At 45.0% G+C, this 16,485-nt stretch overlaps 1 protein-coding gene across 2 annotated transcripts in view; it reads left to right on the top strand.

The window, feature by feature from the left end:
* The window catches only part of FCHO2 (FCH and mu domain containing endocytic adaptor 2), a 1,284,287-nt gene extending 1,269,979 nt beyond the window's left edge, over positions 1–14,308 (top strand). For both annotated transcript variants that reach the window (XM_069627506.1, XM_069627507.1), the window contains exon 25: positions 11,898–14,308. In XM_069627506.1, coding sequence (XP_069483607.1) covers positions 11,898–11,920 — 23 coding nt within the window. In that variant the 3' untranslated portion in view covers positions 11,921–14,308. The remainder of the gene's footprint in view (positions 1–11,897) is intronic.
* Positions 14,309–16,485: the final 2,177 nt, after the last annotated feature.

The raw sequence follows: 16,485 nt of genomic DNA, 5'->3' as shown, positions 1-16,485 counted from the left end.
CCGTGTGACCTTGGACACATTTCGTTCTGATCCTCTTAAAGTGTACCCGGCCTACTGAACTCTAACTTCACGGTTTTACTTGCCTTCCTCTCTTGTTTTGATCTTATGTAAGTGTTGGGATCTGTTTCATATTATACTCTGCTTTTCTCTCCCTTTTTAAACAAATTATTAGAGTGCCATCTGCGTTAAGCGCTCACCGCTGTCTGAAAATAAGTGGGACTTTACTTAAGACTTGTCTAATATTCTTTTAAGGGAGTGTATATCTTTTAGTGACTGTGTTTTTGAATTGCTTACTATTAGTGCCTGTGTGTTTTTCTAGATGTGGTTTTAAATAAATAATTATTTCTCTTTTACACCAAGCTCTGGTCAGTGTTTACTTGTTCTACTATGTTCTTTTGACCTATTGTGAATACTCTGTATACTGCCTAACTCTTCTTGAGGGAAGTCTGACTGCTCAGCCACAGCTACCAAGTGAATCTGTGTGGTACAGAATGCTACCAAGTGGGTTTACTGCCAAACACCTGTAGTCTTAAATCTTTTGCTGTGGTCCCAGAGGGAACTGCACTTGCTGTGGTCCCGAGGGGTCTTTCCAGTATGTATCCCCAATTCCAGCTTGTTGTTCCAGCGTGGGATTTAAATGTACTGTTGATGTTTTTAATGGACACTTGGTTTGAGCCGCTTCATTCTTGTTCATTAAGACTGCTCATCCTTATGTTGATTTCCCTGGTTGCCAACACTTCCACTAAATGGTTGAGTGAGCTCCAGGTGTTGTCTGTTAATCCTCCCAAATTGGTTTTCTCCATGGAAAAGGCACCGTTGAGAGTTAGACCCTTCTTCCATCCGAAGGTGGTCTCAGATTTCCATCTCTCTCGAAAGATCCATCCACTTCACTTTTTCCCCCGCCTAATCCTTCTGTGAGACAAGGGAGGACATAACTGATGACCAACTTTGTGTTGGTTTCACCGGTGCCTGAGGTAGCAGGGCTGTCACCAAACAGACGCTGTTTGTGGTAGCTAATTCTCTCAGAATGCTTTGATCTGGCCAGGAAGGAGGTCCCTGAGCGTCTCATGGCTCACTCCAGCACAGAGTTTGCCGCCACCTTGGCTCTGCAATGTGGAGTACCTGTTCTGTATATTTGCCAAGCGGCTACATGGACTTTCTTGTACACATTTAATAAGCATTACTGCTTGAATTTCTGTGTCTGGTAAGGACGCTTGTTTTTGCAGAACTGTCCTTCAGAGTTTTCTGGCTTAGGTGGTGTACTTGCTTGCTACCCTCCCTCCACGAGGTTATTGTACTGCCTTGGGAGTCTATCAAACATGAGGAATTTGTGGGAAGGAGCCCATTAGAAGAACATAAACTGACTTCACAGGGCCCGGCGCCTCTATATATACCGGCTCCAGCGTCCTGTCTGGTCAGGGGTGCATAGAGCAGAGCGAACGCGGAGCAGCGTTGAGCCCCCTAGCAGCAGAAATGTTTTCAGAATAGATGATTCTTCCGTTGGACTGGAACGTCCATCAGAAAAAATATTACTGAGGGGTACGTAAGTCACTGACATCACAACCTGCATGTATCAGAACAACAAGCAAGGCAGGAATTGAGTCCTTGCCCTTTGCAGCTTGGCAGTGGACATTTGGGAGTTGGCCCTTGAACACGGGGTGACCCACAGAGCATTACACCTCCAAGGAGAGCAAAGTATGGAGGGTGACCAACTGAGAATACTGGAACATGGCAATCACAAATGCGAACTCCACAGGTCCATTCTGCATCAACTTTTTGGAATGTGGGGTCCTCCTCTTGTGTACATGGTTTCCACAGCTACCAACAAGAAGTGCTGGAAATGTGCCGCTCGGGGGAAGAGGTGGAGTGCCAAGACCCAGGGTATCTGGGCGACAGCCTCTTAATTTCATGCGACAATCGAGCAATGTATGATTTGCCTCCCATTCCTCTCACTCGCAACATGGTGTCCAAATGGTGCACTACCACAAACGCGCACTCATGATTCTAATTACGCCTCACTGGCCTGCCAGCACGTGCAGATCTGATGAATCTGGATGCAGTGGGCCATTTCTTCTGCCAGTCTTTCTGTAGATACTTTCTTTACACCTCCCCTCAATCACTGAAGTCTTGACCTTTGGTCCTCTCTATTCATCTCGAAAACCTTCCAGGCAAGCTCAGTACAGGAGGAAGGGGCTCCAGTTTTGCCATTTGTCCTTACAGAAGGAATGTAATCCTCTTAAATGTAGCCTTGAATTTAGTCATTATCTTCCATCTGGTTGATGAAGGGATTTTGGTAGTTTCCGGTCACACGTACTTAGATATTTTTGGCGTATTTAACCATGTGATGCATGTCTTGTATCGCCACTGTGGAAATTATGTGGCAAGGGGCCCAGGCTGTGTCACTACTGGGCCAGCTGGCAAGCATACAAAGAGCACCTATGAATGAAGTCACCTGGTTTTGATGTTGTTGGACAGCTTGTGATTGGCAGACAGTCATGAGTGCCTTCCTAGAGACCTGCTGGAGCCTGACACAGTGGACCATTCGTCCTGTCTTGAGGATCCTACCGAATGGGGTCGGTGAAGCTTCCATTGTGGTGTCCGGTTAAAGGTGCGATTACAAAAGGTTCTACTGCAATAGGTTCGGGTACATAGGACCGAAAACAAAAGGTTTGATTTTTTATTTTTATTATATATTTATTTTTGGGTTTCCGTATAGGTAAAAAAAAGTGGTTTTTACCACAAAAACAGGGGTTGGGTTTCGAACCTTTTGTTTTCGGTCCTTTTGTTTCGAACCTATTGTAATTCAAAACTTTTAATTCGCACCTTTAACCTATAACCTTCCATTGTTTAAGGTCCATGGTAGAGGTGTGGCCATGGAGTAGAGAGTGGAAAGATGAGCTTGTGGTCAGGGGCATGCAGTGGCTGAGAGAGCACATTTCTGAGTAAAGGAGGTCACATGCCTTCTCGTCCGGCCTGTCCACCTGCAGTAGGGAGCTCCAGGAAAGGAAAAGATATCAGGCAGAGCCCCAGAAAAGCAAATCCAGACAGGAGAAGCAGCCATGTAAAGTAAGGGTGCCAAGTTACACCTAGAATAGAAAGGCCAATTTCATAGCAGGAAGAGCATAAAAGACCAGAGCTGTGAGAAGGAGACCAAAATAAAGAGATAAAAAAACTGAACGACAAGAAATTGAGGCCATAGGGTAAGCAATAAGGAAGTCCATGTTGTTCCAGTATGAGGAGGGAGACGCAATCCCTCTTAAAAGGGAAATTGAAAGAAAGGAGGAGGCTGAAGCTTCTGGAGGCGATGGTGTGGTCAGAAGAGAAAGAATCAGAGGAAGACTATGAAAAAATGAGAAGGAATCCAAAATAGCAGAAAATAGAAAAAACATGGTGGCAGAGCAAGAAAGAACTGCAAAAAGGAGAGGATACACAAGAATCCCAAAGGGAAGAACAAAAGAGAACTCCAGAGAGGGAAGAACCAGAGGGCTCCCCAGAAACAGGGTAACCATAGAGTTCTCCAGAGAGGAGACAACAAGAAAGAACCCCAGAAAGGAGATGATGCGAAAGGATCCAAAAGAGGGAAAAACCAAAGGAAATCTCAAACAGGGTACATCGAAAGAGAACCCCACAGATGGGAGAACCAGAGGGGAGTCATAGAGATCTCCAGTGAAAGGAGACCCAAAGTTAACCCCAGAGAAGTAAGAACAAAAGAAAAAGAACCGAAAGGGGAGGACATTTTAGAATCCCAGAGATGGGAGAAACCCGGAGAACTCAAGGGAGGTCAGAGCAGGCGATAACACCAGAAAAAAAGAAAGTGGAAGAATACCTCAAAGTGCAAGAATTAAGGAGCCTCCAAGGTCATGGCGTACTACACAAGTATAAAAAGTGAAACCGAAGCTCCAGCCACAGAAAAAGACATAGGAAAGGCTAAGGCCCTGACCAGGAAAAAGGAAGAGCAAAATGTCAGAAGAGTAGTCTGGGCACCAACTCGGGGAGAGAATGAGAACCAAGTTAAAACTGATAATCTCTATACCATGATGACAAAGCAAATACATCACTACTTCAGTGTCCCTGTCATTTATTCACAGTACCTTCTTATTCACAGTACCTTCTATATAAATCTCGGGCTGCTGTCATGGCCACAGGCCCCAGAACACAAAAACCACACCATCTAGTGATGGGGGCAATGGGTCACTTGACTCACGTATGTCCCTTTGGGACTTATAAACACAGGGACCCTGGCTGGACTCAGTCCTGGCGCCTTTGGAGCCAGGCTCATATAGAGATGTGAGCATGAACACTTTATTTCAGTGCAGGAGTGCTTTTATTTTACAAGAACTTTCCAGGAGCTGAAAGCCTTTATTCCAGAGAACATCATCATGTGCTGACTCATCGTGTGTAGCTCCCTAGGCCTGGTCTTCATGTGCTGACTCATCGGGTGTGGCAGGCTGAACCTGGTGGGCGTGGTTTCCGAAGCTCAGCTATATAAGCTGCTCCATCCTTAAGGCCGGTGCTTCACGTTACTGTGCACTCGTGTGCAACATGACGCTCACCGCCGCTTGGATCAGTTTACTTACCTTTGAAACCAGGCGTTCTCCTGCATACTCAGCTCCAGAAAACCGGTGCACATCGCTTCATCTGCAGACTCATCTCCTGACATCCAAGGGAAAAAAGCAAAAGAGCAAACATCAAAAGTGGCACGGACAGCAATACAAGACAACAAACTTTACAATACATTAAAAACAGATGAGGAAAGACAAAGGCAAACAGGAACACTTACCTGAAGTATAGTGGCTTAGTCGCAGCAGGACTGGACTACCACGTGCAAGGGACCAGTAAAGGTGCTCGGTCCAGATCATACAAGCGCCCCTGCCAGAAGCAGCAGGACGGAGTGCTCGCCAAAACTAATCAACAGGTGAGCTTTCCAGGGACAGTGCATTGCCCCTTTGCTATTGTCCCTCGAGAAGCAAACAGCCAGAGTGGGCAAAAACTGAATAATCAGTATTACCCCCTGTCCAGCATGCAAGCCGCCTAGCTCTTCCATCGACTTCGCAGTCAACCATCCTACCTCATTTTTACTTCCCCCTTCCTTCCTAGTTCCTCCCTTTTCCCTCCCCTAAAATGTTCCGAACCCGCCTCTGTTTTTCAAGGAGGTTTCAAGTCCACCAAGGATTTCAGTTAATTCAATAATGGACTCCAATCAACCACAACCCCATCTTGTAATTCCGGGTTCTGGTGGTGTTGCAAAATATTTACCTCTGCCGTTCCCCACCTACGAATATCCTCCTTCCATTGTATCAAGGAGGGGCCCTGTTTTTTTTCGCCAGGTAATGGCCACACTTCATTTTGGCTAATATTAGCATAAACTGAGCTAGCCGCCTCCTTACTTTGTCGCCTCCCTCCCAGTACCAGCCCCCATAGACAAATTCTCAGGTTACATTCATTGAGATCACTGCTTGCCAATATTGCATAATTGCAGAAACTCCCCACAACATATGCCAGATCCTGCCTGGCCAGACCCGCACCTTGGTCAATTGCTGATCTGGATTATGAAAAATCGGGTTGCTCGGACCAATCCCTCTTGGGATCCCTTTTGATTTGATTTCAATAGCCAGTCCCATATCTTGATTGTCACCGTCGTTGACCACAGCATTCCAGGCTACTGCTTTCTTGCCCCAGGTGTGACATACGGGAGGAGGCAAAGGGAGCGAGGAATGCTAGATTGCTCAATATCCATCCATTTTGGCGGGTCAACTGGCACACACCAGCACCGCAAACCCACTAGTTGTGCTGCTACATGACATTTACGAAGGTCCGGGACCCCCATCCCTCCCAGTCGTGCGCCCTGCTTCGCCTTTTTTTCAATTCTAGACTTCCTTCCCCGCCATTTGAATCGAAGCAGTTTTTGCTGCAAACGCTGGAGAGGGATCTGCAGCATCTCAACTGGTAGGACCAAGGAAAAATAAAGAAATGTGGGCAGCAGGTTAATTTTACTGTCCGTGACCCTGCCCAGCAGTGACATTTATTGGCCCGCCCATCTCTTCATATCTGCCTCTAGTTCTTTAAATAGGGGCTGTGGTGCTGGCCACGTATAGGTCTTTTGGGGTAGCTGGGATGTGCACCCCCAGGCCCCAGGTATTCAAATGATTTCCTTCCCCAAGAGATCGGGCAGATCGGTTGAAGGGATTCCAATTTGCTTGTACTTAGCCCCATGCTTAAGGCCGCTGATTTGCGATAATTAATTTCAAAGCCTGACACACGGCCAAAGGAGTCTTAATTCTTTTAGGGACCATTGTAGAGATGCATGAATATTAATTAGGGTGAGCATTACAACATCAGCATACAGGGACACCTTGTAATGATTATGGCCTACTACTAACCCTTGGATAGAGGGGTCATTGCATACTCTGCGGGCAAAGGGTTCCATTATTAAAACAAATATTAACAGGTATAAGGGCAACCCTGTCTCGGCCCGCGTGTTAGCGGGATCGGTTCCGATGGCGAGAATTTGCCCGTAGGGACATTTTAGGAGAGCTGTAGTTAGCTAAGAGCATCTTGTGGAACAGAGGCCCAATGTGAAAAGCTTCCAAGGTAAACTGCATGAAGTCCCAATCAACCTTATCGAATGCTTTGGTTGCATCCAGCGCCAGGAAAGCCAATTTGCGTTTCTCCAATGTTACAATTTCCATCCCCGTATTTCTGCCAAGGACAAACCCAATTTGGTCTGTCAATTAATTTAGGGCGGATGTCTGCCAACCGGTTGGCTAGCACTTAGGAATATATATTGGTGTCTATATTAAGCAAAGAAATCCTCCCATATGAGTCGCAGTCTGTGGGGTCCTTCCCCAGTTTCAGCAGTAGGATCTTCCAAGAGGCCTGAATGTAGGAAGATGTGCTACCAGTTTAACAGAAAGAGTTAAATAGATCTGTAAGGGGCCTCAGCAACTGGGCTCAGAAGTGTTTATAAAATCTGGAGGTAAACCCATCAGGGTCTGGAGCCCCGGTTTTTAAAGACTTAATGACAGCATCTACCTCCTCCATGGTCATAGTGAGGTCTGGGGGTGTCGCTGTGCGCTTCCGTATAGTGAGGGAGGGCTGCCCCTTCTAAATACTGTTTCGGGGTCGTAAGGAAGCTGACATAGTATCAGCTAGGTTCCTTCCACATAATGGATCGTCACTTGAGGATTCCGCGGGCCCACTATTACTGTTTTTTAGCCAGTTTTCTAACCAAGAATTTGTTAGCTTTATTCCCTTTGGCGTAGTATCCCTGCCTTGTTTTAATAAGAAATCGGGCTGTGGCTTTGGCATAGTGGGTCTCTAATTTATTCCGGGCAATCTGAAGAGAACAGTGTGCTTTAGGAGACCACCCTTTTTGTGGATAGCTTCTGCCTCCTGGGTTTGTGTTTGTAATCTGCATTTTCGATAGGCCAATGTATGGGCGATCAGCTCCACTCTAATCACCGCCTTCATGGCTTCCCAGGTGTTCGCTATTGAAGTAAGACCTATGGGGTTCTCCAGGAAGGAAATCTCTTTCACAGTCCCATCCCTGAAAGCCATATTGTTTAGAATTTGGTCATATAGACTCCATTGGGGCCTAACCGGGGGCCTGGGATCGAAAACACGGGTCGATAGGAGAACAAGGGCAGGATTAGATAAAACCCCTTTTTCAATGACTACCTCATTAACATATGTCAATAGGTGTTAGCTAGCCAAGAGTAGATCTATACGAGAGGAAGAACGGTGCACATGAGAAAAGAAAGAAAAGTCTTCAATACCCTCCAATCCCCTCCCCCCAAGGGCCTTGAAAAAGTGCAGCATTCCCAATGCAATTTTAAAGTCTCTGGGCGTGGGCTGGTGTGTTCTATCAATAAGGAGGTTTGTAACTCCATTAAAATCCCCTCCTGTAACCGCATGTCCCTCCAAAAAAGGCAGTAGATGGGGCTCCAGAGCTGCCAGAAAGACCTCTTGACCCTCATTGGGGGCATAAAGCGAGATCAGGGAGTAAAGCTGGCCAATAGCGTCCCCATTACACCTGTGAAACGACCCTCTGGGCAATACAAAGTTTCATGCTCCACAAAAGAGACCCCCCTCTGCAAGTAGGATCGCTGTTCCACCTTTTTTTGAACCACTAAAAGCAAGATACTGTTTCGGGAAGGCTCTACTGTGGAGGCGGGTGAAATCCGACGGGCCGGGTGAGTTTCTTCTAAAAATATAACAGCGCCAGCTAAGTCTTTAAGGCGGTGTTGGGTTGATTCGCGCTTAGTCAGTGAGTTCAGGCCTTTTACATTAAGAGTTACAAAATTGAGCCTCTGGTGTGGGGGGGGGGTAGTTTGGGAGTTCAGGTCCGACTCGGGACGGCAGAGAGCAGGGTGATTATTAGTCGCCCTACAAGTTCATAACATCTGCTGCTCCATGTAGCAACCGGATTTTCAACATTTTAATCTGGAACATAACTGTCAACCAATTAACTAAAAACACAAAAAGAACAAGGACATGATGCCCCAAAGGCCTTCAAGTGACATACCACTTTCGGCGAGGCATAGGTCGTGTGGAGCCCAGGTCTTTAAAAAACAACTAGCGTTGCACGTCAGTGCACTTGTCGCAAGAGCAGGAGTGGGGAGGTTCACCTACAAAAATTCCTCAGGACAGCTCATGTCTTCTGTGATTTCGGGCCGGGCCTATGCCCTTTTGCCACCTTCATCCAGGTGCTGTGTTTCGGCTTTGGCATCTCTCCTTTTGGCATGGTGAGAGACCCCACTGGGGGACCCTCCCTGTTCCCTAAGGGGGTGCTGTTCAGTAGATCCTCAGCCTCTACCAAGGCACCAACAGTTCTTGTTATGCCCTTAAGCGAGAACTGCAGAGTGGAGGGGAACAGCCATCAAAATGTAATCTTCTGATCCTGCAAAAACATGGTAAGCGGTCTGAGTGCTCTCCTTTTCTGCATTGTAATTGTGGCAAGGTCATGGAAGATTTGCAGGCAGGCCCTTTGGAATGTTAGTTCTCCCCGTGTACACGAGGACCCCTACAGCTTCGAGTTCTGTGAGTGCGATCCAGGAGCAGCATCGACTGATCTAGGTGTGGAAGAAAGGTTTGAAAGAGATCACCCACATATCCACTCAGGGCTTGATCTGAGATAGAGGAAGGCACTTCTTCAATGAGCAAGTTGTTTCTGCAGGCCCTATTCTCTATGTCCTCTTGGTTATCTGCCATTGCTGCACTTTTCCTCTCCAGAGTTTTAGTTCTGTGGAGGAGTTCAGCCACCGTGGCTGCCTGTTCTGTCAACTGATCTTCCACCTCCCCAAGCCTTTATTCCACCTCCAGGACCCGGTTATCCAGGCAGTCTACTATTGATGAGATTTCAATCATGCAATTGTCCAATCCCGCTTTGATGTCGGATATGAAGGACTGGATATCTTCCTTAGTGGCCAGCGGTCCCAAGGGAGTCTCATGGGGCAAGGGTCTAGCCCCTTCAGTTTTCTTTCCTTTATCCTGAGGCTTTAGGAGAACCGATATAATTAGCATTCTTCTTGGGTTTTTGCTGCTTGGCCATGTTGTTTGTGGCAAATACCCAATTGGGAGGTCACCTTTCCAGAGTGTTGTCAGCATAGCCACTCGATGGACTCACTGGGCCTCATCACGACTTGGGCGTTACCACGAGTTCGGCGGTAATGTTAATCCCCATTCCCCATTGAGCCCATTCGGGAATGCCCCATTCTCCATTGGCCTCAATGGGGAATTTTCACGCTCTTACCGCTCGCTCAGAGCTGGGGCGAAGTCCGCCGAAGCCCTGATTTGGCGGTCCCTTAAATCCGGCAGTGATAGCGCGACCGCCGGATTTAAGGGTTACCGCCAAAGTCGTGATGAGGCCCACCTCAGATCAACGGGGGCTTCCCTCTGAAGGACTTTGGACGAAGGTCCCGCGTAAAGGCACCACCATGTGGATTTTAATGAAGCAGCCCCACCCTGTGCGCCCCCAGATATGCAGCCAAAAATAGGTGGGGGGGAGGGCGGGAGAACGAAGAAGCCACCATCCACAATGTAGATTGCTATACTACTGAGGGTGTGAAGAACTGCAGCTCACTCCTTCAATATTTCCTTATTTGAGACTGCCGACTAATGTTTATTTAGATGCGGGGATGGAGCATACCATCACCATATGCAGCCAACAGGTGGTCCCACCCATCGCTCACCTACATGTCGCGACTGAGGGAACCTCTCCGTAGCTCGCCACTTTTAGCTTGTGCACGCAAGCCATGCTGCCGGGGCACTCCTCCATCTCCTGGTCTGTCCGGGCCACCACCCCTCGTGTTGTGCTATCTGCACACGTTGCAGCCATCCGGCGGCCACCTCGCCCCTCCCCGGGCCCCCAACAAGTGATCAGTGTGCCGGGGAGGGATGCCGCACTGTGAATTGGGGGCCCTGTCTAGAGTGCCTGCCATTTTGAAGTTGTCGGTGGCCCGCGCGGCAGACCCACAGCTCTCATACTATGCCACCGGGAAGAACCCGGCTCCATTACTTGCTTAGGGGCTCCCTGAATGCAGGCTCTCTTGTCTCCTCACCAGCTCTGGAGTTCATAGGGCGACTGACCAGTTTACATCATGGTTCTTCTGAGTTCCAACGTAGGCTCCAGGAAGCTTCTGCATCAACGGCGTTCCAGGCCAAGCCCCTCTTTATTAGTGTTTTTAATAAAATGTTCTCCACATTGGGGGAAGGAGGTCAACACTAAAATAAAATACCTATTGACAGAACATTCTGGTGATCGGATTGATGAAGGCCAAGGGAATGGTACAGATTAAGGGCCTCATCACGAGTCTGGCGGTAACCCTTAAATGTGGCGGTAGCGCTATTACCGCCGCATTTAAGGGTCCGCCAGATCATGGCTTTGGCGGATTTCCCCCCAGCTCCAGCTCTAAGCTGGGGGGGAAATCCGCTGCAAAATTGCCTATTTTCAGTGTGATTTTCAGTGTGATTACCGCCGGCGGTAGGGCTATTAGCGCCGGCGTTACCGCCCAACTCGTGATGAGGCCCTAAGTTTTTAGGGTCAACAGGTCCTTCCCCATAGTTAGTTTCTAGGAAGTAACTTGAGGGCTTTACATGTTGTGGGCAGGCCCATGTTATACAGCAGTAGAAGACATTTCGCCTGGTTGGTCTTGCCTCCTACATTTTGTTTCTGAGGAGTGGGTGGAACATTCCTGAAGTATAATAGTCTTAAATTGCTATAGAATTTCTTAATATATATTAGCCAGGGTGTGTGTTTCTTCTCAACGTAAAGAATTGTAAATACATCTGTGACAAAAACAAGGGTTGCAAACAAAATCTATTAACGTCTTTAGCTTTTTGACACTGGACAGTGCAATACTACTCTTAGTGGCATGAAAAAATAAATGTTATATTTTGAAAAGATGGCCAATAAAACTACGAGTCAAGATTAGGTGGCGGTCTGACCATACATGGAAACACTTCATTGAATCGTGTATGTTCTTTTAGTAATTACCAGAACAAAGGAGTGGACTGACTTGAGGTCCTTGTGTGCCATGATCCAGTGAGCTGATGTTTGGCAGCACTTTGACTATAACGAAAGGGGGTATGTGTTAAACTACTTAGCACTGTTTTGCCCAAAAAAGTTTAGACTATGTGGATTGACAATTATTATTCAATGTTGCTGAATAGTCACTAAAGACATTTCGTTTTGGTGACTTCGGTTGAAGTGCTGATTGCATTTTGCAGTGTCACCCCTGGTCTATCACCAGTATGCCATTCTGAGGAGGGGTGGAAGATGCACATATTGATGGGGGTTGTCAGGGAATGGCTGAGCAAGTAGTAACATAGGGAAGAACTGTTATTGCCAATTTTATTTTTGTATGTTAGAAATGTAATGTTATCATTTTTTTTTGTAGGACGATACATGGCAGACTGCTGATAAGCCTGTCAAATATTGGATTGAAGTTGTGGAAGCTGTTGTGGAAACTCACGCCAGAACATCCCAGCTTCCTAACACTATTTTTACATGTATTTAAATACTTTTGTAACCTTTCCCTTGTTAAAAGCTAATTCTATTTTGCTGCCAGCTACAAAATATCTTAAATATGCACTTTTTGAAGAGGTCATTTTAGAATGGATATGCTATCACATTATGGTAGCACTGAAGTGATCTTAAACACTGTCTTGAAATGATAATCTAAAATAGTCAGGAACCTTTTTGCAGTAAGCAATCCTAAACATGTGTCTGCAACGCAAATGCCACTGTTTTGAGAAATATACCATAAGTGTTAATGTACAGCAGACATTGTAATTATGGGGAGAGCAAGCACTAAGCCTTTTTACAGCTTTCCATGTGATTTTTATAAGCAGATCCCTAAAACGAAGATCTGCTGCTGTTGCGTACATTGCTACAAAAGTAACACCTCAGAGAAAACTTTCAAACAATACAAATCTTCCCACAGTCTCTTGTGTTTAAAATATGTGCCATACTATAGCCCATTTCTTTTATTAACAGTATATTGTTCGAAGTGCAATGTGTTACAAATGAGTTTGTAAAAAAAACCTAAATATATAATTATTTACTTCTGGAGTTAGTTAACTTTGTCAGAGTTATGATTGTTTTAATGGATAATTCTGTAGATTTAATTTATTTTTATATGGATTACTTAACTTTTGTGCCTTTTTAACCTGTGCCTGTACTATTTGTTCTCATTGATGTGCCTAATATCATTGTACAAATCGAAACCCTAAAAGCGGTCACATAGCAAATGCCTGCCTAAAGAATTCTTGTATAAGCATTGAACATACCATTCAATTTCTTTGATCAGGATTTAGAAGGGACAGAAGAATTAGTGGTCGCTTTAAAGGGTATATTTTAAAGTAAAGGACTATATTTTAAAGGGGTAATTGCAATATATTGCACCCTTTACAAAGGGAAGTGCAAGACTTTGTGTAATGTTTTATCAGGAAAACATTTCTTCACGCCAAAGACCAAAAATCAGCAAGCTGCATTTAAAGTATCTCCTGAAGATAAAATGGTCCAGAATTCTTAGTTAAAAAAGGTATTTCCCTTTTCTATGATTAAGTTATTGGCACTTTAAATTAATTTAGCACCTGTCCAACAGCGAATGTAAATGTGGGACTTCTTTGTAGGAAACTAAAAATGTAGAAGGGAATTTTTAGAGGCATGAAAATTAGAGCTGCCATATGTTTGTACTAATTTTAATGGAATTGAAAACTACAAAGATGAACATGTATGCACTCTAAATACTTTTAAGCATTGTCTCATTTCTATTGTGTCAGTATTTAAACATAGGAAGGCAATGCCAAGAAATAACTTAGCATTTCTTACAGCATTGTCATGCTATCTTCATAACACCGTCATGCAATGGTGCTCTTTCAGATTTTTACTGATTAAGCTAATCTAATCAAATACAGAAATTCATATTTCTGTGGGATGTAGAATTAGTCTGCCGATATGGGATATTATATATTTTAACGCTAAATACCAATGTTAACATAAATAATGTAAACATTATTTTCATTAGAATAGTTTATGTAAAACCACTATTTGTACCTGTTTTACTTTACATTATACATTTTAAATCTTTTGTTGTAAGAGACATTTATTGAAATAACAATGCATGTTAAGCACCCATTAGTGATGACATGTTTCAGTGCTTGCGAAAACAAAACCTATTTAAAGTGACATAGAGCAATGCCAGTTACTTCTTTCATTTTAAGTAAATGGCATTGCTGGCCATACGTTCTTTTTTTTACCATACAATCCATAGTGGAATATTGGACTATAAATTGTAATCTGCTGCAATAAAACATTGGTTAGCCTTAGTGCAAGCGTTTTTTACAACTTAAAAACAAATGGTCTGCAATTGATTATTACGTCGGACATGTTTGTACTTTGAGAACTTTTAACACTTTGTTACAGAACATTAAAATGCCTCTAAAGAATGCAGGTTATGATTTTGAAGCCATGAAAAATGTAATGGACTTGTCAAAAATCACATAAGTGTAAACATGAACATAGATGCTGGTGTCTGAAAGTAAATGTCTTTAGCGAGCTGGTTCTTGCATCTGTACACAGTGATAACTTTGTAGATGCCTCTAGTATATGAAAAACAAATTTGTACACACTGAACTGTAAAGTATCTGCATTGTCTAGAATGTTACTACTTCTTGTTGTGATTCACAAAATACACATTCTCTTCAGAAACACAAAATGTAAATATTTTAGAATTTTCTATAAAATGTACATTTTACAAAAATTATTGCATTTGTAATAAACATGTAATATATATAATTTATCAAACTGGTCTGTGGTTTGGCTGCTTAGCGAAGTCTTGTCTTCACAAATGTTAAAACTCTATTTTGTGATATACCCTTGTCTTTTAAGGTCTGACTGGATCTGTTAGTTTGTTAGACTTCTTTTAGATTTTTTTTCCCCTTCATTTTGAGCTTACAACATACTGAATTCCATGGAAGTCTTAGACAATATTGGTAGTTATTGCCAAAATGGCTACACTGTAATCCCTTGATAACAGGTGGGTTGCAATATGAAATGGCTGCTCTCTTTATACGGTATAGTGTGTTCCAATGGATAGGCCTCTCCTGCCGATTCCTCATTGCATAGATATCCATTCCAGCATCAGCTGCTCGGAAACTTTTTCAACAGGGTTCATAGTGCGAACTGACTCGACCGTCGATCCCACTTGACTCGACCGTGCCACTTGTCGGCTCTGGACGTGACGGTTTTCCGCCATATATACTGAGTCACTATACCCCCGTAACTCATTTCCTTTATTCTTTGTGCTCAGCACACAGCTTTTCAGAACGACTCTCATGAGAGAAATTTAACATTCGACAAAATGTTCATATTTGAACTAATTTGGTCGCAAGGTCTACTACTAAGGCGTCTGGGTTCATGCGTTGCCAAGACTGCAAATCCAAGATGTCGATCACCGACCTGCATGGTATCTGTGTGTGGTGCCTCAGTAAAGATCATGACGTCGAGGATTGTGACTCTTGTCAGCAAATGAATCCCAACTCGTTGAGGGAGCGATCAGCCCTGTCGAAATCTCCAGCTCGCCGGGTCAAGAGACAGAGGGTCCCACATCCAAAAAAGAGGACGGGTATCACAAAAGCAAGGAAACAGTCACACTCCATAGCCATTCATCTTCCTCATCTTTGCATATGAAGAAGCAATGCCACAGACACAGGCATGACTCTGATTTGTCAGTTGAGTGCAGTAAGACCTACCTGAATCCAGGCACGTCAAAAGCAGAGTGGCATACTTTCAAGGAGCAAATGCTCCTAATGTTTAAGACAGCCGCAGCTGGTACGACTCCGGTACGACTATCGACGCTGCATGGCCCCAGTTGCACCGGGAGGTTCTGGGGCCAAGGTTGCCAAGTCAAGTCCAATGCTCTCATGCCATAGTGCCAAAGGGCCCTGAGTTACCAGCACTGTTAGGCCTGGTGGGAACATCAGTGCTGACAGTCAACCGTTCCTTTGTTCCCGATTCTTTTCAACACCATGCGTTCAATTTTCAGTGACAAGTGGGCACAGGTGCCTCTAGGGTTTGAGCTTATGGGCGTAGGAGCTACTAAAGGTGATTATTTTGCCGACCAGGTGGATTTGGTTGCTCTTGGGGAAGGACTCCATGACGCAAGTAGTTTGGCCACATCTCTTGACCTTGATATGCAACATGCCGCTCCATATTGGCACCCCAATGCTCAATACCGATGAACAGTCAAGAGGGTGGTTGAGTCCTTAGGTTTGGGTGCTCCTGCAAAGCCCCTGTCGGCATATGACCTCACAGACATACTTGGCAAAGGCCTACAAATGGAGAGGGCATTACCCTTTAATGCTGTCATTGCATATCCCATTACTAGTCTGTGGCTGAGACCTTGATCCACTACAGGTGTAGATTCAGAGTTTACCAAAAAATATAAGCTGGCGAGGGGTGACCAACCTTTTTTTTCTTCTCATCCAACTCCAGAAGGCCGAGTGTTGTGCAAGCCGCCACGGTGAGGTCCAGACCAGCCACATCTACCTCTAAGTTGCTAACTGATAGAAAATCTAAAAAAATTGAGGCCCTAGCTAAGAACATTTTTTCGCCTCAGGCAGTATGGCCCTGAAGGCAGTGAATGCATCCTGTGCATTCACGAAGTACTCCCCAGGTTGTGGAGACTTATTGCTGAGGTAGCAGAACACATCTCAGCTGGTGAGGTGAGCGGTGGGCTCCTGTGAATAGTTAATGGAAGCAAAGGGGTGGCTTGCCAAGCACTACAGTCAAGCCTGGAAACCGCAGTGTGCACGGGCATGGCAATGGGGTCATCCACTCTGCTGTGGAGATCAGCCTACTTGCACAGTTCAGAGTTCTTACTGAATGTCCAAGCTAAGCTATCGGACATAGCTTTTGACGGCAAGCACCTGTTCGGCCCAAAGGCTGAGAAGTCCTTCAACCTGCTAAAAATATTTTGGCTT

Source organism: Ambystoma mexicanum, chromosome 6p (genome assembly GCF_040938575.1).
Source record: "Ambystoma mexicanum isolate Mex_15411 chromosome 6p, UKY_AmexF1_1, whole genome shotgun sequence".
NCBI lineage: Eukaryota > Metazoa > Chordata > Amphibia > Caudata > Ambystomatidae > Ambystoma > Ambystoma mexicanum.
The sequence above is the reverse complement of the archived record's forward strand: the minus strand, read 5'-3'. Positions and strand labels throughout refer to the sequence as shown.